This window comes from Peromyscus maniculatus, chromosome 14 (assembly GCF_049852395.1).
Source record: "Peromyscus maniculatus bairdii isolate BWxNUB_F1_BW_parent chromosome 14, HU_Pman_BW_mat_3.1, whole genome shotgun sequence".
NCBI lineage: Eukaryota > Metazoa > Chordata > Mammalia > Rodentia > Cricetidae > Peromyscus > Peromyscus maniculatus.
In genome coordinates, this window is record NC_134865.1 from 39,211,108 (window position 1) to 39,237,318 (window position 26,211).

The following is a 26,211-nucleotide window of genomic DNA, read 5'->3' on the forward strand; positions in this document are numbered from 1 at the left end:
GTATGGCCTTGAACTTTTATCCTTCTGTTTTTACTCCCTGAGTGATAGGATTATAGGTATATGCCACACATAAAGAGATGGAGGTGCTGGAGATCAAAGCCAGGGTGAACACTACCAACTGAACCACACATCTCTAGCCAAAGCTAGAGTTCATCAAGAAGAGATTGTGTTTTTGCTTTGTTTTTGGGTTTGTTGTTGTTGTTTAAGCATTAGAGGTGCAATCCTTAGGATCAGAGTTCACATCCCCAGCACCCACGTAAAAGCCAGTGTGGTAGTATGCCCTTGGAGTCCCAATGCCAAGGAAGTTGAGTCAGGAGGATCTTGGGGTCTCCATGGCCAGCCAGTCTAGATAATCAGTTAAGGCTGCGTTCAGTAAGAAACCCTCTCCAAAAAAAAAAGAAAAAAGAAAAAGTGGGCAAGTATAGAGGAAGACATTTGACATCTACCTCTGATATACGCAAAAAGATGTTTTAAAATTTTTAACATAGATTTAAGCACAGACATTTATAATAGACCCTTAGCAAAAGGACAATGCAAACCCAATTATAGGCATGGGCTACTCAAATAAAGTGACAAGTAATTGTCTTAACAACCTTATAGATGATTTTGACGCTTCCTGAAATTGCTGTTTTTGGTAAATGAGCTCAGAGTGGTTCTAAAGTCCATTGGATGATAAAGTACAAGGAAAACAGGTTTCACAGGAGTGTAGGTGAGGTCTTTCACTACAAAGTTAGAAGAATTCTTTCTGAGACATCCAGGAACTTGCAGGTTTACAGCTAGAAAAGGGGAAAGACCATACGTGGTCAGATACAGTCAGGCTTTAAGTGTGGTTCACTGCCATTTCATAATCATTTAAATTTTTCTAATTGAAGTAATTTTGTTACTCACAGCAAATTTTGTTAACTTTACTGGAATTCTTGTCAGTGGTGTGAGACTTCTACCAGACTCCAAAGAAGCTCCTTTGCCTTCCTAGGTCATCTTAATTTTTTTCTTTGTATCTGCCCCACTTTGTGTTACATTCCTGAGATGTTACAAATATTTAAAAAATATGTATTTTAAGTGTATTCACACATGTTGAAAACATGGAAATGTTCAGAGTTCCCTTTTAAATTCTTGCACTTGTTAATAAGAGAATGACAAAGCTTTTTTTCAAGGACAATTTTATTAGTTTGAAATAAAAAACTAACAGGGTAGGCAAGGAGATAGAGAAGAGGAAGAAACAAAGTTGTGCCTTTTGAGTTAGGATCCAGTAGTTAACTGCCTTGTTCAGAATAGAGGCCACCAGCAGTTGCAGGAGGGGACAGTGGCAGGGAAAGCATGCTTAGGCTTTTGGCTATCGACTAAAGAAAAACAAAACAAACAAAAGGCAGGTGTTACATTTTTCTTAATTAAAACACAGAAAAGCAAGCTTAGCACTGCTACATGACAGAAGGAAGCTCTAAAGGAGCTCATCTTGGGAAGTCCAGTAAGTACAGTATTTTATTAAAGGGATAATTTTCTCTCCCACCTCTTTAACACGTCTCCAAATAAATCCGATTTCTGGAAGTGGACTCTTGGCCAGCTTAAGGTAGAAGATAATAGTATGTAATGTTATAATCTTTGGAGCAGATCGGGATGCCAAGTCTCCACCTAGAGCAGGGGTATTCCATTTTGGCCAGGTGGTATGGGGGAGGGGGGCAGTTGTTAGCTTTTCCTTTCTTATGTCACCAGGGAAACAGGAGTTCGAATGCAGTGTTAACCAAGAGGGAGTCCACCCTCATTGTTTTCCAGGACCTATTTAGCTAGCTAACAGAATATGGTTAGGTAACACCCATGCCCATCTTCCTAGCAATCCCCAAGCAGCTCCTTTAAGTTGCCTGGTCCCACCGATGGACAAGAGCAGGAAAACAGGACGCAAAACGCGTCCGGACGATACAAATTCTGCCGTCTCAAGAACAAAATGCTGCACAAAACCCCAGGCCTGGGCCTTCACTTAAATTTAGTTTAATTAGGGGCAGGGAGGCAGGTTTCCACCTTGGAGCGCCTGGCTGGATTTGAACCCAGCCCCAGCCCTGGCCCCGCCACTCGGCGTCAGTGGCCTCGTGGAGAAGCCTGCGTCACCTCGCGTCCTGCACGCCGCGTACCAGGAAACGCGGTCGCGTCAGTGTGACCTCAGCCGGGCCCGGCGCGCTCCGGGCGGCGTGTGACGTGCGCGCGCGGGGCGACCGGCGGCCGGTAAGCCGGACGGGCCGGGGTTCTCCCGTGGAGCGCGGCCGGCGGCGGCGCCAGGCTGCCCGGGCGCTGGACCGGGGACCGCCGGGGCCGCTCCTGCGCGGCCGCGTCACGTGGGGCTGGGCGAACTCCCAGCGGGCCCCGCGCCTCGTGGGGCCGTTCACCCGGGCTTGTGTGAAAGTGAGACTCTCTCTGTTTAGGTGTGAAGAAAGAGCCATGACAATCCAGTGGGCGGCGGTTGCCAGCTTCCTCTATGCTGAAATAGGACTCATTTTAATCTTCTGTCTGCCCTTTATTCCTCCTCAGAGGTAGGAAACCTTCAAATCTTTAGCAGTTCCTAATGTTGGATTGGCTTCTTCAGCCTCCTGCGAGAGACGCTTGTCGTAGGGTTAGCAAGTTTTGAGAGTGCCTGCAGGGTGGCTCGGTGGGCAAAGGGCGCTTGAGGCCAAGTCAGAGAATTTCAGTTCGATCCCCGGAAACCACATGGTGGAAAGGGAACCGACTCTACAAAGTTGTCTTCTGACCTCCACACATCCACCCTGAGATACACTGAAACACGTGTGGGGGCCTGGGGGAGGTGAAATAAAGAAAAAGAAAAGTTTAAGAGCCAGTTATATAAAATATAATATTATATTACATATATATAAACTACATGTGTAAAAGTTTACCAATATATATACTTAAGGGATTTTTTCCCCTCACTTTACATATATGTCATATCTCAGTTTTTTTGTATTCCCTTTTGGTTAAAGAAAGAAATTGTTTTACTGAGAGTAGACGATAGAAGCATACCGTATAAAAATAGACCTGCAGAAGCCAAATACAGTAGTAATTTCCATGCCACCATGGTGAGACTGTCTCAAATAAGTAGAGAATTAGATGTTGCAAATGGTTAGATCAAAAGACACCATTTCTGAGACATTGCTCTAACTAGGGAAAAAGAAATAGCATCCATTAAAAATATGACATTTTAGTTTAAGAATTTCTTTTTGGGCTATTGAGATAGTTCAGTTGGTAAAGTGCTTAGCATACAAGCTTGAGCATCTGAGTCTGATCCTGGAGCCTGTGCGAAAGCCAGGGATGGTTGCGTAGGTTTATAATCCCAGTGCTAGAGGCAAAAGTAGGCAGATTCTGTAGCCAGCCTCTCCTAACCAGTGAATCCCAGGGAGACTGTCTAAAGGAAGCTAGGAACATATCAGATTAACCCTACTTTACAGGCATGACTCATGCACACAAACCCATGCCCACATTTCTTTTTGAGGTTTTGCTCATGTATGTTTACTTTAAAAGTTATTTTCGCCAGGTGGTGGTGGAGCACACCTTTAATACCAACACTTGGGGGGCAGAGGCAGGTAGATCTCAGTGGGTTCGAGGCCAGCCTGGTCTACAAAGCAAGTTCCAGGACAGCCAGGAATGTTACACAGAAAAACTGTGACTCAAAAAAAAAAAAAAAAAAAAAAAAAAAGTTGTTTTCATTTTAGAATATATAAACCATCAGACAAAAGATAATCAAATGTCTTTAATTAAAAATAATTATTTCTATTTCATGTCATGTCAGAGGATTAATAGCTTTTACAATTAAATTTCTCTAATTTTTGCCACACTAGAAAAATATTATTTCAGTATTTACAAAAAATTTCAAAACCTGCTCTTGGTTTGTTTGTTGTTTCTGTTGTTATTTTTTGTTTGTTTGTTTGGTTTTTTAACTAATCTAATTGTATTGCTTTACAGATGGCAGAGGATTTTCTCATTTAGTGTCTGGGGTAAAATTGCAAGTTTTTGGAACAAAGCTTTTCTTACTATTATAATCCTATTAATCGTTCTATTTTTAGGTAAGTAAGTACTAGATTCCTCCTTTGAATCCAGTTCAGTAAATTATTTGGATTTTGATTGTTTAAGTTGATGATATTGATATATTGAAAGACAAATCATTTTATATATTGATATTAAGGTAATTTTGACTATTTTGATACATATTTGGTACTATTTTATATACACAAATTTCAGGTGCAGTGATTCTTAACCTCTTGTAGTTTAGTTACTCTGAAGTTTCAATGGAATGAGTGGCCTTCTTTCCAGCTGCCAGATTTAATTACCAGTTGCAGTCTTTGCTATTGTCCTGGGCACCCAGGGACTTGGCCTGTATGCAACAAAGGAACGGAATTCCAAGATCCTTAGGAAAGTATGAGTTTTCACTGAATCCTGATGGAAAAACAGCTTTGGGGGCTGCTGCAAATTTTTCTTAATACTAAGTGGTTATTAGGTAGTGTTGGGATTTTGCTCTCCTGATGGCAGTGCATCTTAAAGTCTGTGGCTCAGAGGCCTGTTGTAAGGATGGTTTTACTGAAGCATCACCATTCTTGCTTCTGCATATGGTCTCTACCTCCTTCCACAGACATCTCCAGAGTGTAGTATTGCAGCTGGTAAGCCCTAAAAACATCCATTGCCTTTCCCTTTGTCTAAAACATCTATCCCTTTGTTTAAAAAAAAAAAAAAAGTTACTAACAGTTTTTATGTAGGTATATGTCTTTAATCTGAGAAGATGCATACTGAAATATTTAAGGGAAAGTATCAATGAGACTGTAGATTGAAAAACATTGAGCAATATATGACAAATTTCACAGTTTGAATCCATATGGTGGAATTAAAGATGTGTACTGGACAGATTGAACATCCCTAACTGAAAATTCTAAATCTAAAAATTTGAATTCAAAGAATCGGAAACATGTTAGCACCAGCAGGCTAGCATAGGTGGAAAATTCCACCCCTCATTCTGTGTGGTAGATCACAGGCCAAACCCAAGAAAAGTAAAAGACGTTATCTGAAATTAACTGCAGGTTCACATCTATAAACTATGTATAAAATGTAATGAGTTTCATGATTGTATTTGGAAGAGTCACTCTTTGCCACTTCAGCTTTTAATATACATTGCAAAATACATTTTCCCTAGGAACCCCTCACAACTCTCCTTATGGATTAAGTGGGTTCATTGGCAGCAACTTGGAATTTTTACCACTGTGTTTGACGTTTTATGCAAAAATGTTTTATGTTCCAGACACCAACCTTTGAAATAAAGTTGATCTTCTTCATAAAATTGAGAACATCTATTGTGAAGGGGTATAAAATTGTTAAAAACAAGAAGGGAAGCCAGGCATGATGGTACACACCTTTAATCCCAGCACTGAGGAGCTAGAAGTTGAGGCTGATAGATAGATAGATCTCTGAGTTCCAGGACACCCAGCCCCACATAGTGAGACCCTGTCTCAAAACAATAACAAATCAAGAAGGGAATTGTATCAAGTTTTAATGAATTTGTATCACATTCCTATAATATTGGGTCTAGTTAAGGCAGACAGATAAGACTTATCCCAACATGTTGGTGTCTTCATCTCAAATGGGCTATTGCCTACATTACTAAAGTGATGTAAATAGTGCATAACCCAGTAGATTACTCGACCTTAATTCATTTCTTACTTTGGAACTTGTTTCCTTTTTCTTGTTGTCATGTAGCTATTATGTAGTATTTATATTTCTGCAGCCAAAACTTGAGTATTTATCATATGTGTGTGGGTTAGGGTAATAAATAACAGACATCAAAGTAGCAAAACCAAGAACATATGTCTTTCCACAGAAGTACATTCCAGAAATTAGAAAAATTTAAAACTTACCCTCCAAAAGACTCTTCATACATTTGATTTATAGAAAATTAGGCTCTATCACGTTATTCCCTTATTGTTGGCCCTAGTCCATTTTCAACATACTCTAGAATTGAAAACAAACCAGAATAAATGAACTAAATAGTATATTAGATAGCATGTTGCAGAGAAAAGAATAATTTCAAGCAGCAAATATATTTTATGAACACAAAGAATTGTAATGAAATCTGAAGCTTCATTCACGAGCAATTTAAAAAATACTTTGTGTATGTTACAACACAGAGCAAATGAGCAAGTATGCTTAATGGTATTGGAAATAAAGTTTTTCAGTAAAAGAAATGCCATACAAATGTAAAGTAATAAAATGAGCAAATGAGCCTCTTTTTTTTTTTTTTTTTTTTTTAATTTATTGTGGAATGCTTTGTTGGGGTTTTATTTTGAAGTGATAGAAATGTGGCACTCTTTAGAGATCATGGCTATGAACTATTGTGAAGTAAATACAATTTATTTTAACCAATCTATACAAGTAGAAATTTCAATGCAATGAAATAGTTCTGGTCTCAATTATTTAAAGTAGTAGTGAATATAATAGGATTCTGGGATTATATCTGTTGCTGACAGCAGGTTGAATTTTAGTCGTGCATAAAAGTAGAAAGAGTAAGAGATAATGTTTCACATTAGATCAAGATTTGGCAGTGAGATGATAAGTAAACCATAGAGGAATGATTTTAAAATACTGTAGTAGTGATCCTTAAATTGCCACTACTATCCATCTTTGTGCACAGTACCCTCTCAGGTACTAAAGAGGGACAAACAGAAAGAAAGCCATATCTAAAATCCATTATTATAAAGGTTGGTAAGTTATTCTACAACTACTTGTTGTTTAAAATATTTTTACTTGAAAACCAAAAGTAATGTTTTTTCTCCTGTAATAGATGCTGTGAGAGAAGTAAGGAAGTACTCCTCCACTCAAGTCACTGAGAAGAACTCAGCCGGCAGGCCTGGTGCCTATGAGCACACACAGATGAAGCTCTTTAGGTCCCAAAGAAATCTTTATATTTCTGGATTCTCTTTATTTTTTTGGCTGTAAGTAAAAATCTGTACAAGCACAGCTTTAACACTCGTAGAATTCTCTTTCTGCTTTCTCCCCCCACTTACACCTTAGTTTTTTGTTGACATCTTCATAAAAGAATGCAGATGATATACTCAAATAACAAATAATTGTTGCACTGAAGAAGGCTGGGAATGGAAGACATGGCCTTCCCCAGGGAAGAGCACAACAATTGGTTATCCAGTGCCAAACGTTCAGCCCTGAAAACATACATTCAGGTAGCATTATACGGACTGAACAGGTTATATTTAGGAATATATATGTATATACATGCAATAACAATTAGAAAAAAGAAAGAAAGAGAAGCCATCAATTTGAAGGAGAATAAGTAGAGGTATATGGAAGGATTTGGAGAGAGGAAAGGGAAAGGAGAAATGTTATAAATAAAAAGGGACAAAAGTTACAACTCATAGATCTGCTGGTTGCAAAGGGCCTTGAATGATTTGGGTGCCGACTTTCTGGATCCTTCTCATACTGTTCTGCAATACACAGAGTACATTGCATTCCCACTCTTCTTCACTATTCTTTTGAAAAAGTTACCGAGTTTATCAGATATCTTTGTCCTTCCTACCTGAGTCATCATACAAGCTATTCTTCTCCTGGACTACGCTTCCCTCCCTGCATCTTTTTTGTTTGTTTTTCCGGTGGCTGAAGAACTGCTTTTATTAGGGGGTGAGGGAACACAGAGATAAAGACCCTCCAAACAGCAGGGCGTGGGGCTTGGGAAGCTGAAGCCCTGTTCTTTTCTTTTTGAGACAGAGTCTCACTATGTAACCCTGACTGGCCTGGAGCTTGCTATGGAAGGCAGACTGACCTTGAACTCACAGAGATCTGCCCACCTCTGCCTATCAAGTGTCAGAATTAAAGGCTAACCTGACCATACCTGGCCTTCTCTTATTAACTTTTGCCTATCCTTTAGCCGCTTTCTCCAAGAAGCCCTGTCACCGCCATTTCCTCCAAAGTAGATTGGTCTGTTAAAGTTCTCAGACCGTGTCTAGACTTCAACTTCTGGTGCCTTTCACAATTAAATATTGTTTATATCTCCAACTAGAGGCCCAGGGTAGTGTTACACCTTTAATCCCAGCATTCAGGTGGAAGATGCAGGCAGATTTCTTGGAGTTCCTGGACAGCCTGGTCTACAGAGCAAGGTCCAGGACAGCTAGAGCTGTTATACAGAGAAACCCTGTCTCGGGGGAATATATATATATATATATATATATATATATATATATATATATATATATATATATATATATAATATCTCCAGTTAGAACTTAAACTTCAAGGCAAAAACTAAGTTCATTTTCAGCTGTGACCCCAGTGCCTTAGTAAATAGCTGCTGAAAAAGATAACTGAAGAGATTAATTATAATATCTAGCAAAGGGGGTTACCTATAAACATGAAAATGTTCATTTTTTAGACTTAGCCACCCTTACAAAATGATCTTTAAACTGTAAATTTCAAACTAGACCAAAAGGGAGCGGGGAGAGATTGATTTTCCTGCTAGTCTTACAGTACCATCTAAAATTCCATCTTACTCCTTTAGGCTAAAGGCCTGTAGAGGAAAAATGAATACCACTGTGTGTGTGAGGCCCTGAGGTGCCGCCACATCTGTGTGTTGCGATGCTTGTCGTCCAGCAGAGGATGCGAAGGAGGGAAGCGCAGTGTGATTGAACTGCCAGGCTTGGATGGTAAAGAGGAGATGTTCTGTTTAAACATCCTCTCCACGACCGTTTCTCTAGACATAGCAGGGGTCATTTGACAATGGCTATTTGTGTTAAAGTCAGAGTTCCCGATGAGTAATCTAGTTATGCATTATTCTGAACTTCATTTGTTTTTTCCTCAGAGTGTTGAGACGTCTGGTCACGCTTATTACTCAGCTGGCAAAAGAAATAACAAACAAAGGAGTGCTTAAAACTCAAGCAGAAAATACTAGTAAGGCTGCCAAGAAATTCATGGAAGAGAATGAAAAACTAAAATTGGTATTTAATTTTCTTTATAGAAAATTGTTTAAATGCTGTTGATGTTCACAAGGAGTAATGTACTATTTTTTAGCATCAAAAGTAGTATTTTCATAATTTATCAGGAGAAAGTGGCACAAACCAGAGCATTGTTCTGTGATTACATTTATTTATTTATTTACTTACTTAGAATTTCTGAGAAACACTTTGTAGATGAGGCTGGCCTTGAACTGGAAGATCTGCCTGCCTCTGTCCCCTGAGTGCTGGGATTAAAGGCATGCCCAGCTGATTACTATTCTTTAGGGTTGCTTGCTCCCACACTTTCCCTCAATATAAACTGATACCAGTGTCCCATTTCTGTGATTCCAAGAGGAAACATTATTGGAGCACACATTTTTTAATAGTTTTTTGGTAATTAAACTTTTTCTTTAACAAATTCATACATGTATGTAGTGCATTCGATTTACTCTCATCCCCTGACCCCTCTTATCCCTTTCTCCTCTCCCCTACAGCCCCCCCCCACACACACACACACACAGGTCCCCTTTCCATGTTCCTATCTTTTGTTTTGCTTTGTAGTGCCCTGGGCTTAACTAAAGCCTTCTGTGACCATGGCATAGCACTATCTATTGTAGCTGGGTGGGCTCCCCAGTGCATACACAGCTAATGACTCCCTCGCTTCCAGAATCGCTCAGTAGTCAGGAGTTCAGCAGGGATGGATGGCCCCATGACCAACCGACCATGGCTGACTGTTGACAGGGGCCCAATGAAAGTAACTACAGCTGCTGTGAGTTAAGATGACAGTGGCTGTCATACCCAGAATATGTCCATTCTTGGAATACAAATTTACAGTCCTCTATTACCATTAATTTTACTTCATAACTTGAATTAAATCTTTATAGTTCTCTGTGTGCATTTCTCTTTCAGTTAAAGTATGATTTGTTGTATATGAAGTAGTGAGATATTATTGAGACATTGATATTTCTCCTAATTTTTAAATCTTTTTACAAATCTTATGCTGCTTATATCTTCTGATATCCAGGGAATACATATGTCTGTCAAATACTGAGGTTTGCCCTATTGACAAATAAATAGAAAAATGAAACACAAAATTAATTTGATTTTTAAAATCTGATGATCTCATAGATTCAGTATTTCAGTTCATACAAATTCCCTGAGTTTTACCGAATCTAATTCTTAGAGAAAAGATTCACTGGAACTTCTAGTAAATGAAACACATTTTCTTGAGGAAAGTGTTTTTAGAATCATACATTAAGATTATTTCTCGGCCGGGTGGTGGTGGCGCACGCCTTTAATCCCAGCACTCAGGAGGCAGAGGCAGGCGGATCTTTGTGAGTTCGAGGCCAGCCTGGGCTACCAAGTGAGTTCCAGGAAAGGCGCAAAGCTACACAGAGAAACCCTGTCTCGAAAAACCAAAAAAAGAAAAAAAAAAGATTATTTCTCAAAGCCGGGTGTGGTGGTACACACCTTTATTCCCAGCACTCGGGAAACAGAGGCAGGCAGATCTCTGAGTTTGAGGCTAGCCTGAGTGAGTTCCAAGACAGCCAGAACTACATAGAGAAACTCCTATCTTGAAAACAGCAACAACAAAAAGATTCAAATATAGTCTTCACATTATACCAAGTTAATGTCATGTTCAGCAGTAGAAAGAGAAAATCCTGAGCTCAGTCTTGAAGCTTAGCCTTTATTTAAAAAAAAAAAAAAAAAAAAAAAAAAAAAAAAGACCTGCCTGCAAGCACTGCCTTCCATTGGTTGTAAGCTAGGCAGCTATCATATGGACAATAGGAAGAGTTCTGTGACCTTGTAAATTAGGCAAAATTCATTATCACCTACTTAAAACTTCTGTTTCGCTTTTTATGATATTTGCCTCACTTATATGGTAACAAAAAAGGTAGGGAAAGACCTCTTTTCATAGAAACATAATTTTAAAAATGCGTGTTTATGAATAGGTTATTAGCATCTTTTATGGAAACAGCATGTTAAAAACAGTTTACTTTTTTTTGTTTTGTTCTTGTTTTTAAAAATTTATTGTCACATATGCATGATGTGTGGAGAGGGTATGCATGCCACATTACAACTCTTGGGAATCGGTTCTCCCTGTCTGTCTTCACATGAGTCACAGGGGTTGAACTCAGGTCACCAGACTCACACAGCCAATGCTTTTACCCACTGAGCCATCTCCCAAACCTGTGTTCTGTTTTGAAAAAGCATTGATCATTGATGTCTTCTGTACTTCCTCTTAAAGTAGTATTCTCTAGAAATCAAGATGTAGGTGTGATCTGTATTAAAGGCCAGTAGTCAGTACTTTCTGCTTTCGCAGGAGAGGTGTTTGTTTCAACAGGACAATCAATTTCATTTTGTCCTCGATGTTTGCGTGATTGTCTACCTTTTGATCTCATTTCACAATGGTAAAATCAAACCTTGTATATATTGATTAAATTCAAAAGCCCAGCTTTGTATCTATGGGAAGACTTTCATTAATCTTTATTGCTTTGAAATTGGGCACAACATCTTAGAGTAGTTATAACTATTGTTGGGGCACACACATACCCTTTTATTTGTTGTCCTCTTAATCTTGAACTATAAGCAAAAAGTATTTTTACAGAGTTTTTGATAACATAATTCTTCACATATGCAGCATAACCAATGGAATTAATTTAGTCTTGTCCGTCAAAGCATCACTTCCTCAAGAGAACTTTGGAACTCTTCTTTTGGAATTATTTTCAAAGCACTCATGGTTGGAAATTTATTACTTGCTTGCTGGTTCCTGGGCCTCCCTCAATTTCAGCCTTTTTTCTGGTTTCCTGCTTGCTGTATAGCTCTGACCCAGTCAGTGGTCCGAGATCATCAGATATGCTATACCAAAGCTAGTATGCAGTGAGAAGGAAATTTGTGAACTGGATAAATTCTGTCAATATACTCAGAGTATAACTAATAGACTGATAAAGTGATCAATAAAATCCATAGGTAAAAATATAAAAAAATGTTTTTATTTTATGTGGGCTTTGAAATATTAGTGAAAGAATGATAAAATTGCTAAAAAATACTTCTTTATTCTGTATACTGAATATTCTGTATATTATCTAGCAGAAAACACACAATCCTGGGATTCAGAGACGTTCAACTGGGTACTAATGTCAGCACTATAGTAACTGGCAGTGTGACCTAGGGCAACTCCTCATAGGTTCTGAATTTCAAGGTTCTGTGGCTTTAAATAATAGTTAATGCTATGCCAAATATTACTTCAGGTGCTTCACAGTAAGATATTAACTCTTTTAATTCTTGAACAATCCCATGAGGTTTGTATTGTCTGCATTTTATAGCTGAGAAAACAGGGAGAGAATGGGTAATAGTAAAAATAAATGATACAGTTACGGGATGTTTGAGGCCATGCAGCCTTACTGTGGTACCCACATTTACAACCACATATTTTGTCCCCTCAACTACTATAATGTTCTATAAAAATGATGCCTCTTTGGTGCCCAAGGTCAGTTTCTCTTATGATAATTCAGTTGAAGTTAACTTTTGTTTGTGTTTCAAGGCAGATTCTCTTTAAGTAGCCAAAGCTGGTCTTGAAATCACAATATTCAGGGTAGAGAGATGACTCAGAGGTTAAGAGCACTTGCTGCTCCATCTTCCACAGGACCCTGGATTCAGGTCCCGGCACCTACACAGTGGCTTACAGCTGTCTGTAACTCTAGTTCCAGGGGATCTGATGACCACTATTGGCCTCCATGGGCACCAAGCACACATGGTACACAGATATACATAAAAATAAATACAACTTTAAAAAGAAAAAGAAATCAAAATCCTCCTTCCTCAGCTTGTTACCCAAATACTGGTAATTCCGATGTGTGCTTCCATACCTTGCTCTCAGTTAATTTTAACTGAACTGCTTTAAAATGGCAGCATGGAGCTCTCTACCTCTCACTGACCTTTACTCCCACCAGCTTCCAGGGTGGATGAGAGTGGGTGGGCTGGTGAAGACAAGTGTTCCTCCTGTAGCTGGGAGCTGTCGAGTTGCAGACTCCAGAGCTCTTGGTCTTTCTCCAACATGAAATTAGGGATAATAAATTGGAGCAGTTTTACAGGTGCAGTAATGAAAGCTTATTTACAAGACTGCCACAAATCCAGCTTTTCCAAGTCGGTGGCATAAATAATTCAAGCAGTCACTGTAAACATTCCTGCAGCTCAGTGGTTCCTTTCCAATTTTGGTAATCACCCTAGTGCAGTAATCCTCTACAGTGAGCTTTTTAAGTTTTTAAATCTGCCCTGACTTTACAAATGTAGCTCTTCTTTTCTAGGCTAAAATTGTTTTGATCTTGAAGTAAGTAACAAATTGAAAGAGGCTTAGAGAAGTTCTTATCCTGCTTTTTCAGACAAGTTTTTTGATTCTAAAAGGTCTGATGCTCTCTCCGTTTCAGAGTATGCTCCGAGACTCTGCTCTCTTAAAAGCTATTTAAGAGATAGTGTGTTCACTGGAGCTTTAATCTCTCCTCAGAGCTGCCTACTCCTGTCCTACTCCAACATGGTGGTGCCATGTTTGTGCTTATTCCAGCCTTATGCTCCTGCTTTTCCTTTCTACCAAGTGAAAGTTACCAAAGAAAGAGTATAGGCCATGGTTCTCTTACACTGTCTTTCATGCTAAAATGTTTGCATCCACTCACTAGATTTTCTGAGTGTTGTCTGTTAAATGTATCCCTTTGATGTAGAAGTTCTTAAATTATGTTTTCCTAACCATGGAAGCCACCAGAATTAAGCTGCTGCCACTGTTTAATCTACTGGCCCATGCTTATGAATACATAAATTTATTTTCTATTTATCTTGTGTGTGTTGAGGAGAGGGATACTAGTCCATGTGCATGTGTGTGCACATGAGCACGGAGGTCAGCGGTCAACCTCAGGTGTCATTCTTCAGGTACTGTTCAGTTTGTTTTTTGAGACAAGATCTCTGGTTGGCCCATAAGCTCCTGGAGTCAACTAGGCTGATTGGCAAAGAAGCCTCAGGATTTCTCCTGTCTCTCTCTCCCCAGTGTTCGAATTGTAGTAGGCAGGCTTCGCCATGCCTACCTGGTTTCTTTTTGTGGATTCTGGGGATCAGAGTCAGTGTGATAACTACTTTATTGACTGAGCTATTTCATTTTTTTTATTATTTTGTATGTATGTATGTATGTATGTATGTATTTACTTTTTGTTTTTTCAATACAGGGTTTCTCTGTGTAACTTTGGTTCCTGTCCTGGATCTCGCTCTATAGACCAGGCTGGCCTCGAACTCACAGAGATCTGCCTGGTTCTGCCTCCCGAGTGCTGGGATTAGAGGTGTGGGCCACCACCGCCCGGCTCATTTTTATTTTTAAAATAGTTTTAAAATATAATTTATCTTTCTTTGTAACTTAAATATTTTATGTTTCTTTTAATATACTTCTAGTTTCTAGTAACAGTGATGATTTCTATGTAGGCATGCAAGTTAGGAAATTTTTATTCTATGATGTTTACTGTTAGTTATTTTACTGTTCAGGTCTTTATTGTTTTACCTAGAAAGGACAAGCTACAAACATTATTATATCCAGAATTGATTTTGAAATATAAAGAGCAATTTAAATGATCAACTAAATTAAAGATTAATTTGGTACTGTTTAATGAAAACCAGAATTTTCCTACCTTAGAGATCACCTTACCATTTTCCATTTACCCATCTTCATCCTGGCAACTAGTGTAAAAGTAGTCTTGAGTAGACAAGACAGTGCAATTATAGCATGATTTGTACAACTAATATCAAACCTGGAACTGATTTTTTTTTAACATTAAATGTATATCACATCTTTAACTGAGGAAGGCAGTCACATTGAGTTAATTTTGAAAGCATAATTATAATTATAGCCCAATCAGAAATTCTTCCTTTGATTTCAGAAACGTCATCCATAATAATAACAAATCATTTTTTTAAATATTTTTAAATTATGTGTTTATGTGTGTGTGTCTGTGTGTGGTTTTATGCATGTGAGAAGTCAGAAGCATTGGATTCCCCTGGAGCTAGATTTATAGGGGGTTGTTGTACCAGGATTTTTTTTTTTAGGACCACCAACCAGCTCCCAAGTCATGACGAGGAGACTTATTATTAGTTATGAATGCTTGTCCTAGTTTAAGCTCATTTCTAGCTAGCTCTTTTAGCTTAAATTAACCTGTTATTCTTTAGCTACCTTTTTGCCTGGGGGCTTTTTACTTTTCTTTCTATGTATATTACTTTCACTGCTTCTCATGTCTAGCTGGCCCCAGGCTTCTCCCTCATTCTCCCCTTCTCCTTTGGTTCCTCTTCTCTCTTGAGCCTATATTTCTCCTCCTTATTCTTTCTGCCTGCCAGCCCCACCTATCCTTTCTCTGCCTAGCTATTGGCCAGTCATCTCTTTATTAGACCAATCAGGAGCTTTAAGCAGGCAAAGTGAAACAGATGCAACACATCTTTACATAATTAAACACACATCCTTACATCGTTAAACAGATGCAGCATAAACAAATGTAACACACCTTTACACAGTTAAAGTAATATTCCACGGCAGGTTGTGAGCTGCTGAACGTGGATGTTGGGAACCAAACTCAGGTCCTCTGGAAAAGCAGTATGTCTTCTTAACAGCTGAGCTGTCTCTCCAGCTCCACAATATCAATTTTGTGTGTTTGCTTGCTATATCAGGTTTCTATTAGCAAAAGCACTTTATAAAAAAATTATTAAATACTTAAAAAGACAAATTAATAAAAACCAATAATTTTAATTTATTTAAAAAATATCCAACTGTTGCAATATAAGCTTATTTCTTCATATAACTCTTTTATGATAGGTACTAAAAAACCATGGCAAAGATGAAGAAAACATTTTGGAAACTGAAAATAAAAAACTAGTAGAAGACCAGGAAAAATTGAAAACTGAATTGAAGAAGGCTTCGGATGGTGAGTTTGTGTGCATGTGAAAGGGGAAGGACTAGCAGACATTGTATGCTGTCCCATATGCCTTACTGTTTTACCTTAAACAAAACTAATAGCTAATGCCCTCGGGCCAAGCACTAATAATGACCTATTTGTAAATTTCTGTTCAAATAAGAGATTAAAACATTGTGCCAAGAGAAACATGTTCTGTTATGCAGAAACACAGGTAGGTGTTTCAGATCTGTGTTGTAAATACAAATGTCCTTACCTCAGCGAAAGAGCTGTGAGCCTGAAAACTTTCTTGTAAGCATATTTTTATAAAATGAGTCACCTTTTTTGTCATCATGTATTTCTTCTTTTATAGAAATAATCACAAGGAGACAGGCTTGGTACAATAATACATATCTTATCTTAAGCCCTAGTATTTCCAATACACTAAATTTAAATTTTTAAGAATTTTTGAAACAGACTGAAAGTAAACATCAATCTGGGATATCAGCTGAGAAATTGAGGCTTTGTGCCAAAGTACATTGCATTGTAAGTTCCAAGTGGAACGTCCTAAATCTAAATCCATGAAGGCAACTGTTTCTGCACTTAAAAAGTCCGGATTGTTCTTAGTCATACTTGCTACATATATAGTAAAGCATATACCCCAAATCTACTGTCATTCTGAAAAACTCTTTGAGTGTGTGTAGCTTGACCCCTGGCAATGTATCTGCATGTGGAGACAGTTAATGCTTGATGTTGGCCAGACACAAGGAAACCTATTAAGTATTCATGATTAAAGTTATTGGGTTAAGGTGATGATAAATGCATGGGTCTTCTCCAATTTTAGATCTCTTCTAATACTTTAAATGAAAGTAAAAAGGATTCAGTGGCTAAATTAAAGACCTACTTGATCATTGAGTTTAGGTTTAAGTTGCTCTCAGAATATTAGAAGTTCTCTGAAATATAACTTGCTATTTTAAATATCTACTTACATTATTTGGTTAGGATTTATTTTATGAAAGTATGTTTGGGTTTTAAATTGAAATTCCAAAAATAAAAGCTAATTCTATAAATAAAAACTCAGATTAGAACATTTCATGTGATAAAAATTCTTTAGTCATTTTACTATTTCTTTTATTTATTTTTTTTATGTGTGTGGGTGTCTTGCCTGCATGCATGTGTGTGCACCACGTATGTGTGCCTGGTGTCCTCAGAGGCCAGAACAGAGGGCATCAGATCCCCTGGAAATGGAGTTACAGACAATTGTGAGCTGCCATGTAGGTGCTATGAACTGAACCCAAGTCCTCTGGAAAAGCAGCCAGTGCCCTTAATCACTGAGACATCTCATTAACCTCTAGTTTCTTATTTAAATTTAAATGGTAAAATAAAAACAGCAGACAAAGGTAGTTTAGAATTAGTGAATTAAAAATTCAGAGTACCCTTCTAAACAAGGTTATTTGGTATAGTCACAAACTCAAATGTCTTGTTATAATTTAGTATTGTTACATTCATTTACTGTAATTCCAAAAGATTTAGACAGTCAAGAAATTTTATATAAAAATTAATTTAGTAGTCCCCTATTCTCTGCAGTGGTGGTTCTATCTTTTTTGTTTGTTTGCTTAATTTATACAATGTTGGTGTTAATCCTTTTAGAGAATGTAAGGATTTCAAAAGTACATTTAATTAGTAAAAATAAAGTTATAAATTTTTTTTAATATTTGACAAGGATCTCTTTTATGTTGTGAATATGTAATATAAAATTTAAAGAAATGAAAGCAGAGAATGTAACTCAATATAGTGTTTGCGTAACATGTACAGTAACCTGTATTCATTCCCTAACACTTTGTAAACCAGCCATGGTTCACCCATAACTCAGAACATTTATGTAAAAGGGATCAGAAGTTCAAGGTCATCTTAACCTACAGAATAGATTTCAGACCAGCCTTTGCAGCATAAAACTGTCTCAAAAAAATTTTTTTAAGGATATCAGTCAATAAAGTGCTTGTCAAGCAAGGAGGAGAATTTGAAGCTGGGCATGGTGGCTCATGCCTTAAATCCCAGCACTTGGGAGGAAGAGGCAGGCAGATCTCTGTGAGTTTGAGGCCAATGTGGTCTACAGAGCGAGATCCAGGATAAACAGAGCTACATAGTGAGATTCTATCTTGAAAACAAACAGAGGATGAGGCCCTTTTGAGTTCAGTCCCCAGCAGCCATGTAAAAGGCAGCATGGTGACAATCAATTGTAGTCACAGCCCTAGAAAAGCAAAGACTGGAGGATCACGGTTAACACTAGGTTCAGTGAAGAGAAAATACCTAGTGTTGACCTCTTGGCTTCCATGTGCACGCACCTACTCATGCACATACAGATAAGTAAGTAAGTAAATAAATAAATGTAAAAAAGACAAGATCTGGCAAGATGGCTCAGCAGTGAAAATATTTGCTGCCACCACTGACTACCTGAGATGGATCCCCAAGACCCATACTAAAAGGTGAGGACCAGTTCCATCAGGTTGTCCTGTGACCTCCACATCTATGCTTATGTGTGTGCACATTCTCCTCTCTCTCTCTCTCTCTCTCTCTCTCTCTCTCTCTCTCTCTCTCTCTCTCTCTCTCTCTCTCTCTCTCCCTCCCTCCTTCCCTCCCTCCCTCCCTTCCTCTCTCTCTCTCTCTCTCTCTCCCCACTCTCTCCCCCTCTCTCTTTTTCTCTCTTTTTGCCTCTCTCTCCCCTCCCTCCCTCCTTCCCTTTTCCCTCTCCCACATTAAATAAAAATAAATGAATGTAATATTTTTCAAAGGCGAGAATAGAGGGTATTCTTATTCCTCTCCAAACAATTTAGTTTCTTCTTCTTTGCCTTTCAAAATTTACAATTCTGAGATATTTTGAACTTTTACTTCTTAATCCTGACGTAAAACCAAACTTAGCATTACTTCAGTATTTATTTAATAGAAAACTTGGGTGTTTGGAGAAAATGAACTCTTTAATAATATAGGCATTGTGTTTATAATCTGATAACAAGATATGCCAGTCCTGCTTGTGTTTGAAATGTAGACTGACTGACTACTTTCAGAGGGAGTCAGGGGTGAAGTCAAAGCAGACTTGACCTGTTTGAGTGTGTCCTGTTTGGTTCCTTCAAGAGGTGCAATATTTTATGAACACATTCCATTTACCTGGAGTCCTTTTTTAGGTGACAGTCTTAATGACCTTGAGAAACTCAAAAGTTCTGTTTCCAGAGATGTTTCTTTGGCTTTTTCTTGACTTACACCAGACAAATTCATGTAGGCAAGACTAAGAAATTGTGTCAGTTGATAGAAAAAGTGTTGTGATTTTAACAATACAATGTTTGACATACAAATTCATTAAATGCTCGTTTATTTCTAGAAATTGAAGATATTAGGATGGCATTGCTTGAGAGCTTTTCAGAATGATCTTTTCGGTTTGAAACCCAAGTAAAAGCAATGTCATTTTTATTTTATAGTATGTTTTCCAAAGGAATTTTTTTAATTTTGTGCTTCTGTGATCCACCCTAAGGATTTTCTCCATATTTTATTAGTGAAAATAAAGTATTACAGATAAAGGTTTACTTAAATTAATATTAGCACCAAATTTGAAAAGTAGCCTTCTTTAGGCAGTTATTTAGAACACTGCCAGAGGCTGGAGAGATGGCTCAGCAGTTAAGAGCACTTGTTGCTCTTCCAGAGGACCAGAGTTTGATTCCTAGCACCTACATGGTGGCTCACAATTGTGTGTAATTCCAGTTCTAAGGGACCCTTTTCTAACATCTACCCAGGGCCATTCACTTGCTAGGCAAGCTCTCTACCACTGAGCTAAATCCCCAACCCCAAACTTTTTTCTTTTTGGTTTTTTTTGAGACAGGGTTTATTTGTATAGCTTTGGAGCCTATCCTGGAACTCGCTCTATAGACCCAGATGGCCTCAAACTCACAGAGATCCACCTGCCTCTACCTCCCAAGCACTGAGATTAAAGGTGTGGGCCAATCCTGCCTTATGATAATCTTTTTGAAACAGCATCTCATGTAGCTAAAGCTGGTCCATAATTCCTGATCCTCGTGCCCCAACCCTCCCAAGTCCAGGGATTGCAGCTATGAGCCACTATGCCTTACAAACTTAGTCTTTCACCTGCATTTGTACCAAAGCCACCATCTTGTTTTTAAATTGTCAGTGCTGTAAACAGTTTGTTGGTACTGGCTTTAGTCTTTCTTTATTACCTTTCAATGAGATTTTATTATTTGAATAAGAAAAGACATGCTTTTTTCCTAAAAATTTACATATCTGGAAGTTTATATAATGTGTGTGTATATAATTGACATTACTAGCAAGTAAAATTATCTATACCAAGGAAATATGCTACAGGCTGCAGGAATATGAAATAAAGATTCAGCTGTATATGGTAAAACTATACCTAGAAGGATCAAGGAATTCTTCCAGAGGAAAAAGCCAAATCTCAAGAAGTATTTAGTGTTATCTGGCTTTTAATATATCAGCTTTTTTTGCTATGAATTTCTTGTGCATTCTCATAATTTCCCCAAGAACTTTTATCAGTGTGGATGGATCATTTCTTGAGCATATTCTTTAAAGTACTTGGATAAGGTCACATAGACAAGGCTTTCAGCCTGCAGGCTTCCAGCTCCCTTTTTAGCATTTGAACTGGATATCTGCCTTCTGCAAATATCCCCCTTTAGCAAGCATCCAAATATAAGGCCAGCTCCAGACTAGGACAAACAACAGATAGAATAGCCGCTGGGTGCCTGACGCCCCTGAATGAAGGTAAACACCCTCGCACAGACACAGCCTGTCTCCTAGGTGCATAGCTTTGCTTCTTGTGCAAATCAAGCTCAGATCTCCCCTTCTCTCATAGCCCTAGGGCAACTTCTTAGAACAAAAGGGTTTTCTTCATACCAGGTGTTTCAAGCTGTGATACAAATTGACTGGCTATCAAGTACTCCTCCCCTGCCCTGTCAGAAAATGGCAGCATAGGAAAGTAGAGGCAGTTTTATTTTAGTGACTTAGAGACTTCTTTACCTAACCACCTGTAAGATTGTAGTTTGAGCACATTTGTGATAGACTTGTAATGTTTCACCTAACCACTTTTAAGAATATATTTTGAGCACATAAATTCCTTTTCCAATTTATTCCAGGCCTTATCTGACCCCACCTCCTCTATTCACTCCCCTTTAGCGTTGCAAATGAAGCTGACATTGATGGCTTTGCTGGGGATCTTGAAAGCCTTGTGTTGTATTGTAAAAGACTTACTGTTGATGAGGTTGTAGACTGGTTCTCCGAGAGAGCATTAAGCAAGAAAAAGCAATTTAATGAAGTTTATAGTCCAGATGGATGCATCAAATATATATATATATATATATATATATATATACATAAAACAATATTTTCACTTCTTCTGAACAATACATGAGTTAGTCTATACCCCTCCCCCGACCAAAATGCTTGAGTAAAGATAGCTAAATGCATACTAAATAAAGAAATGTTCTAAGGGATAAGGATGTAATCAATGAACACAGTTCTCTAAATGTGCTGATAAACTTAAATTGGCAGAAAAATGGATGAAATGGTATTACTGTTTTGAGTGGGGCAGAGCATCTGACTGATAGGTTTGTTAGTTGATATATCATCCTAGGAAACAGTGAGTGATGGTGAGAAAATGTTGGGTCCCCTAAGAAACAAAGAATGATTTAATAACTTAGTGTTTGTTTTGTTGTTTTCCTACCTAGGTATACATGTTTACTAAAGACCTTCATGGTCTTAATCAATATATCACCTTATAAAAGACTTATTTTTATTGCAAATATATGTACAATGAATGACTTTTTTTTTGTTTAAAGATTTATTTATTTATTTATTTTGTATACAGCATGTATGACTACAGGTCAGAAGATCTCATTACAGATGGTTGTGAGCCACCATGTGGTTGCTGGGAATTGAACTTAGGACCTCTGGAAGAGCAGTCAGTGCTCTTAACCTCTGAGCCATCTCTCCAGCCCCAATGAATGACTTTTTAGTTTAAATTATTCTCTATAGTAATTTTATTTATACAATGAAAAGTTGAAAGCTTTGTGGGTGGGTTTTTTGGTTGTTTTCTTCTTGTTTGTTGTTTGTTTTAATTCTTTTTGGAGACCCTGGTAAGATAACCATTCTTTGCTTGAATTATTTGACCAATTGACTCCATTCCTAACTTCACCTAGAAAGTAGATTTTTATTATTAGAAGTTGTTTAACTTTGGAAATGTTTGAGGAAGGACAGGGTAATCTTGGTCAAGTTGTTAAATCTCTTTAGGGAACAATTTTCTCTCCTGTAAAATTAGGTAATAAACTAATCTATAATGTCTGTTATGTGGGTCCAAATAATGTAATTAAATAAGAAAGAATATGGGAAATATCTTCATTGTTATCCTTTTGACCTTTAAGTTGTTTTTTTTTTCATGAGAGAAAGCTTCACAGTGACTTCCCTTTCTCCAAAACATAAATCCTGCAGGTGGTTAATTAAATATTTATGACTTCAGAAAGATGTTTCAAGCAATCATTAGGGCAGGACCTGGCATGTTTGATCCATCTGTTAGCTATTAAATCTTCAATGTTGAACTCTCTTGGGTGGAGTGTTAGGAGAAGGAAGAGGATGTGTGCCAGAAAACAAAATGACTTCTTATTACTGTATGGTTGCTTATGTAGAACATCTGCTGAACCCACTGACTTGGAATGATACAAGTTCATGAGAGGAGAATTGATTTGAAAAAATAATCAGCATGTTCTTTTTATTATTCTATTAGGAAAATAAAATTGAAATGATCTATTCGGCCATTTCCAGGTTTTAAGAGTGTTTGCTTTTACAAAAAAAAACATAAGACCTGTATCTGAACATATTGCCTAGCATATCTACATATTTCTAGTACTCTATAAAATATTATTCACCTAGCATACCTGTTTTTAACCCTTCTTTCTAACTTTAATTTATCCAAGTTTTGCATATACATCAATTTAAATGGTAATTAGAAGAAGCTTACCATAAAAAAAAACCAAAAAACAAAAAACACAAGGAACAAGTCCTTTTTGTTCTTTGATCCCTTTCTTGTGATACTTGCTTCATGTTCTTAAATGATTATGGTGGTTATTTTTGATCTTTCTGTGTGGAATATCATCTTCTGCTTTCTTATGAAAAGGACGCATGTCTTCCTTTGTTTTTTTTGAAATGGGGTTTCACTGTGTTGCTCTGGCTATCCTTGGAACTCTCTCTCTAGACCAGGCTGGACTTGAACTCAAGAGATGCAGCTGCCTCTGCTTCCTGAGCACTGGGATTAAAGGTATGCACCACCACTGCCCGACTTGTGCCTTTTATTTCAAAAAAATCTGTTTCTAACTTCTACTTTCATGAAAAACATTATAATTTGTACTATATTGCATTATTATAACTAATAACTATTCATCATCATTCTGAGCGTTCTCCTAAGCTCTTTTTTAGATTCCATGTTTTCTATTTTTGTTTACTCTCTTTTTGGTGGAGTATATCATCTAAAAGCTCTCTGCAGAAAAAAATAGTTAAGGGGTAAATAATTTAATGAATGAGTCAAATTGAATGAAATATTGCTTTGGTTATAAACTGTTTAATCTTAGAATTTTGAAGGTGTTGTGCCTCTAGTTCTGATAGCCATTGTTTCTATTAATTGTAGCTAGATTTCATCCACTCCCTGGACTTTTTGTATATAGCTTGTTGTTGTTATTGCTCAATTTTGTTTTGTGAGAACTTTAGCTGTTTTGTTTTCTTCTGTGATGCTGGCAATCAACTAGGCACTTGCTCTTACCACTGAGCAACATCCTCAAACCTTGTTTTGTTTTGCCTTCAGGAGACTTGTGAAATCTTTTCAATGTCTCCAAAGATACAGAATTCCATCTGGAGTGATCTAGAGGAAGCAGAATCAACCAGACTTGGGGTATAAGTAAAGAGTTAGGAAGACTCTGGGTGTTGTTCGAATCTTAGGTGGTCTTTTAATAAAATACCCAAAGCCAGATATCAGGGTGAAAGCTGAAAGATCAGAGAAGCAGAACAGCCAGCCACTAGTTCTTACCTCTACAAATTCCTCAGCCTAAAGAGAGTGAGTTTCTGTTTCCTCACACCTTATATACCTTTCTTTGCCCTGCCATATTACTTCCTGGGATTAAAGGCATGTGTGCTTCCCAAGCAAGAGCATGAGATCTCAAGTGCTGGGATTAAGAGTCTGTGCCACCACTGACTGACCTCTGTGTCTAATCTAATGGCTGGCTCTGTCCTCTGATCCTCAGGAAAGTTTATTAGGGTACACCACATTTCACCTTTTTTGTCTAAAATAATAAAAGAAGGTTATAACTAATATAAGAAAAACTTTATAAAATATGTACAATAATTATATACAATATATACAGTAAAGAATTACATTAACAATATCTAGTCCATTAACATTAGACAGAGAAAATACTCCATTATTTATCCTATTTTGGTGAGTCCACAGTGTTGTACCTAATTGACTTTCTATCCTAACTTGTATTACCAACTGAAAACTATCTTTTGATGCCTGTCAAACTTACACACTTTATACATCTCTAGTGAGTTTCTTTTCTGAATTTGTTAACAAGGAAAACTATATCTAATCTTCAACACCTTCAGAGACCTGAGAAGGAAATAATATTACCTAATTAAGCAGGAAGTACAAACAAGCAACTTGCAAAAAATGTGAGAAATGACAGAAACAGCTGGCTGCCTAGACAGTCACCAAAGATTTCTCCGCAACATTGGGGCATCCATCTTCGGCCTACAGGCCTAGCATATCTGACAGACTCATCTGTGAAGCAAGATTTTCTAAAGGGCCTTCTTACCTCGTCTTGGCAAGGTTCATCAGTCCTTTCTTTTGTGTCCTGCTTGTCCATTTTGGACAGCATACTGTCAGCAGTCAAAGCAAGGGTACTTTTTTGTCCAGTGGCTAACTTTTGCCACAAAGAAAGTAAACTCCATATGGAGTTTCTTCATTGCCCATTATGTTCTCTGAAGTAGATTGGTGCTGCCAGGGGCAGACATGTCTCATAGTGAGAAAAAAAAATAAGAATCTGTTATTAAAACATCTTAAATGCCATATTCTGTAGATCTCTGAAGTTTTTGAAGATGACTTCTATCTAAAATATATTTCTGTTTGACATTGAAAACATACCTAATATGACTACAAGTTCGATTGTAATGACTAACTAATAACTTGCATTTCTTTATATACTAATTAGTTGATAATAACTTTCAAGGACTAGAAAACTACATTACATTGTTAAATGAGTTGTATAGGAACAAAACCTTGAACAAGATTAGAAGTATATGTACAGTATTTTCTAGCAAAATCAATCTCAAATTTGTATAATATACATAATTTGTGTATAGTATACAAAAATCCAATCCAATGAAAAATATTTAAAACTAGTTGCTTTCTAAAAGTAGATTCAATAATCTACCTTTTTATTTTATCTCTATATCCTCTTTTTTTTCTTTTCAGAGTAGATTCAATAATCTACCTTTTATCTTATATCTATATCCTCTTTTTTCTTTTTTTTCAAACAAGAACTCTAAATCTAATCTCCTTTGTTTAGACTTTTTCCTGACCATTAACAATAACTTGTAACCAACTATTTTAAACAATGACAATTATCCATAACCCATTGAATGACCAAAAACCAACCATCCCACCTCTTGGGAATGTAGGTGTCATGTTCTTAAAATTACTTCCTGCTGTCTGGGGGCAAAGGCATCTTTAGGGAATCCTGAAAAGAAAATTTTTGGGTTAATTGTCAAGTCCTGGGAGACTTAGCTGTATCATTTGTTATCCAGTCACTGCATAATAGGAAAGTGTAGGACTTGTCTCAGGTCCTTGCTCAAGTAGTCTGTGAGGCTGGATCATCTCAGCTAGCCATCTCAAAATTGTCCTGAGCAGTTTGTAGTCCAAAGCTGATCTTTGGGTGGTGTTTGTCATCTTAGTGGCATTATAATTGTCCTGATGAAATCATCCTTGTGGGATCCTATCATCTCTTTGGAGACTTCAAAGATCACATTGGGTCAGATTATTCCTGTTCTTGGTAATTTTTTTTTCTGAGTAGTTCTCTTCTTCTTTGGATGCTTACTTGTCCAAAGGTCTTTAAATTCTTCAAGGTGGTTATTTTTCTTTACCTGAAAAGACATAAACAAAACCCTTCTCCAACCCTAACCTTGGGGAATTTCCAAATCTAATCCTTATCAAATTTCTTTGCCCAGACATCACTTTCTAGGATTAAGACATGTATACTTCCCAAACAAAGGCATGAGATTTCAAG

The 26,211-nt window shown here is 37.5% G+C and overlaps 3 protein-coding genes across 5 annotated transcripts in view; 1 reads left to right on the forward strand and 2 right to left on the reverse strand.

Moving 5' to 3' along the window:
• Positions 1–1,141: 1,141 nt before the first annotated feature.
• LOC143268442 (uncharacterized) lies at positions 1,142–2,429 on the reverse strand. The gene is made up of 2 exons (XM_076550846.1): positions 2,124–2,429; positions 1,142–1,340 (listed from the first exon to the last, which is right to left on the reverse strand). The coding sequence occupies exons 1-2, from the start codon at positions 2,427–2,429 to the stop codon at positions 1,254–1,256; spliced, it is 393 nt and encodes a 130-aa protein (XP_076406961.1). The 3' UTR covers positions 1,142–1,253.
• The window catches only part of Bcap29 (B cell receptor associated protein 29), a 36,861-nt gene continuing 13,035 nt past the window's right edge, over positions 2,386–26,211 (forward strand). For all 3 annotated transcript variants that reach the window (XM_016007900.3, XM_076550837.1, XM_076550836.1), the window contains exons 1-5: positions 2,386–2,519; positions 3,943–4,043; positions 6,803–6,953; positions 8,825–8,960; positions 15,793–15,901. In XM_016007900.3, coding sequence (XP_015863386.1) covers positions 2,428–2,519; positions 3,943–4,043; positions 6,803–6,953; positions 8,825–8,960; positions 15,793–15,901 — 589 coding nt within the window. In that variant the 5' untranslated portion in view covers positions 2,386–2,427. The remainder of the gene's footprint in view (positions 2,520–3,942; positions 4,044–6,802; positions 6,954–8,824; positions 8,961–15,792; positions 15,902–26,211) is intronic.
• The window catches only part of LOC143268441 (uncharacterized), a 146,815-nt gene continuing 123,104 nt past the window's right edge, over positions 2,501–26,211 (reverse strand). The window contains exons 5-6 of the mRNA XM_076550838.1: positions 5,880–5,973; positions 2,501–2,779 (exon numbers count right to left, since the gene is read on the reverse strand). Coding sequence (XP_076406953.1) covers positions 5,953–5,973 — 21 coding nt within the window. The 3' untranslated portion in view covers positions 2,501–2,779; positions 5,880–5,952. The remainder of the gene's footprint in view (positions 2,780–5,879; positions 5,974–26,211) is intronic.

Coding starts and splice junctions, on each gene's coding strand:
- LOC143268442 (XM_076550846.1), bottom strand. CDS start 2,429: ATGGCTCTTTCTTCACACCTAAACAGAGAGAGTCTCACTTTCACACAA. Junction 1,341..2,123: donor TGACGCGACCGCGTTTCCTG/GTACGCGGCGTG, acceptor GTTTTTCTTTAG/TCGATAGCCAAAAGCCTAAG.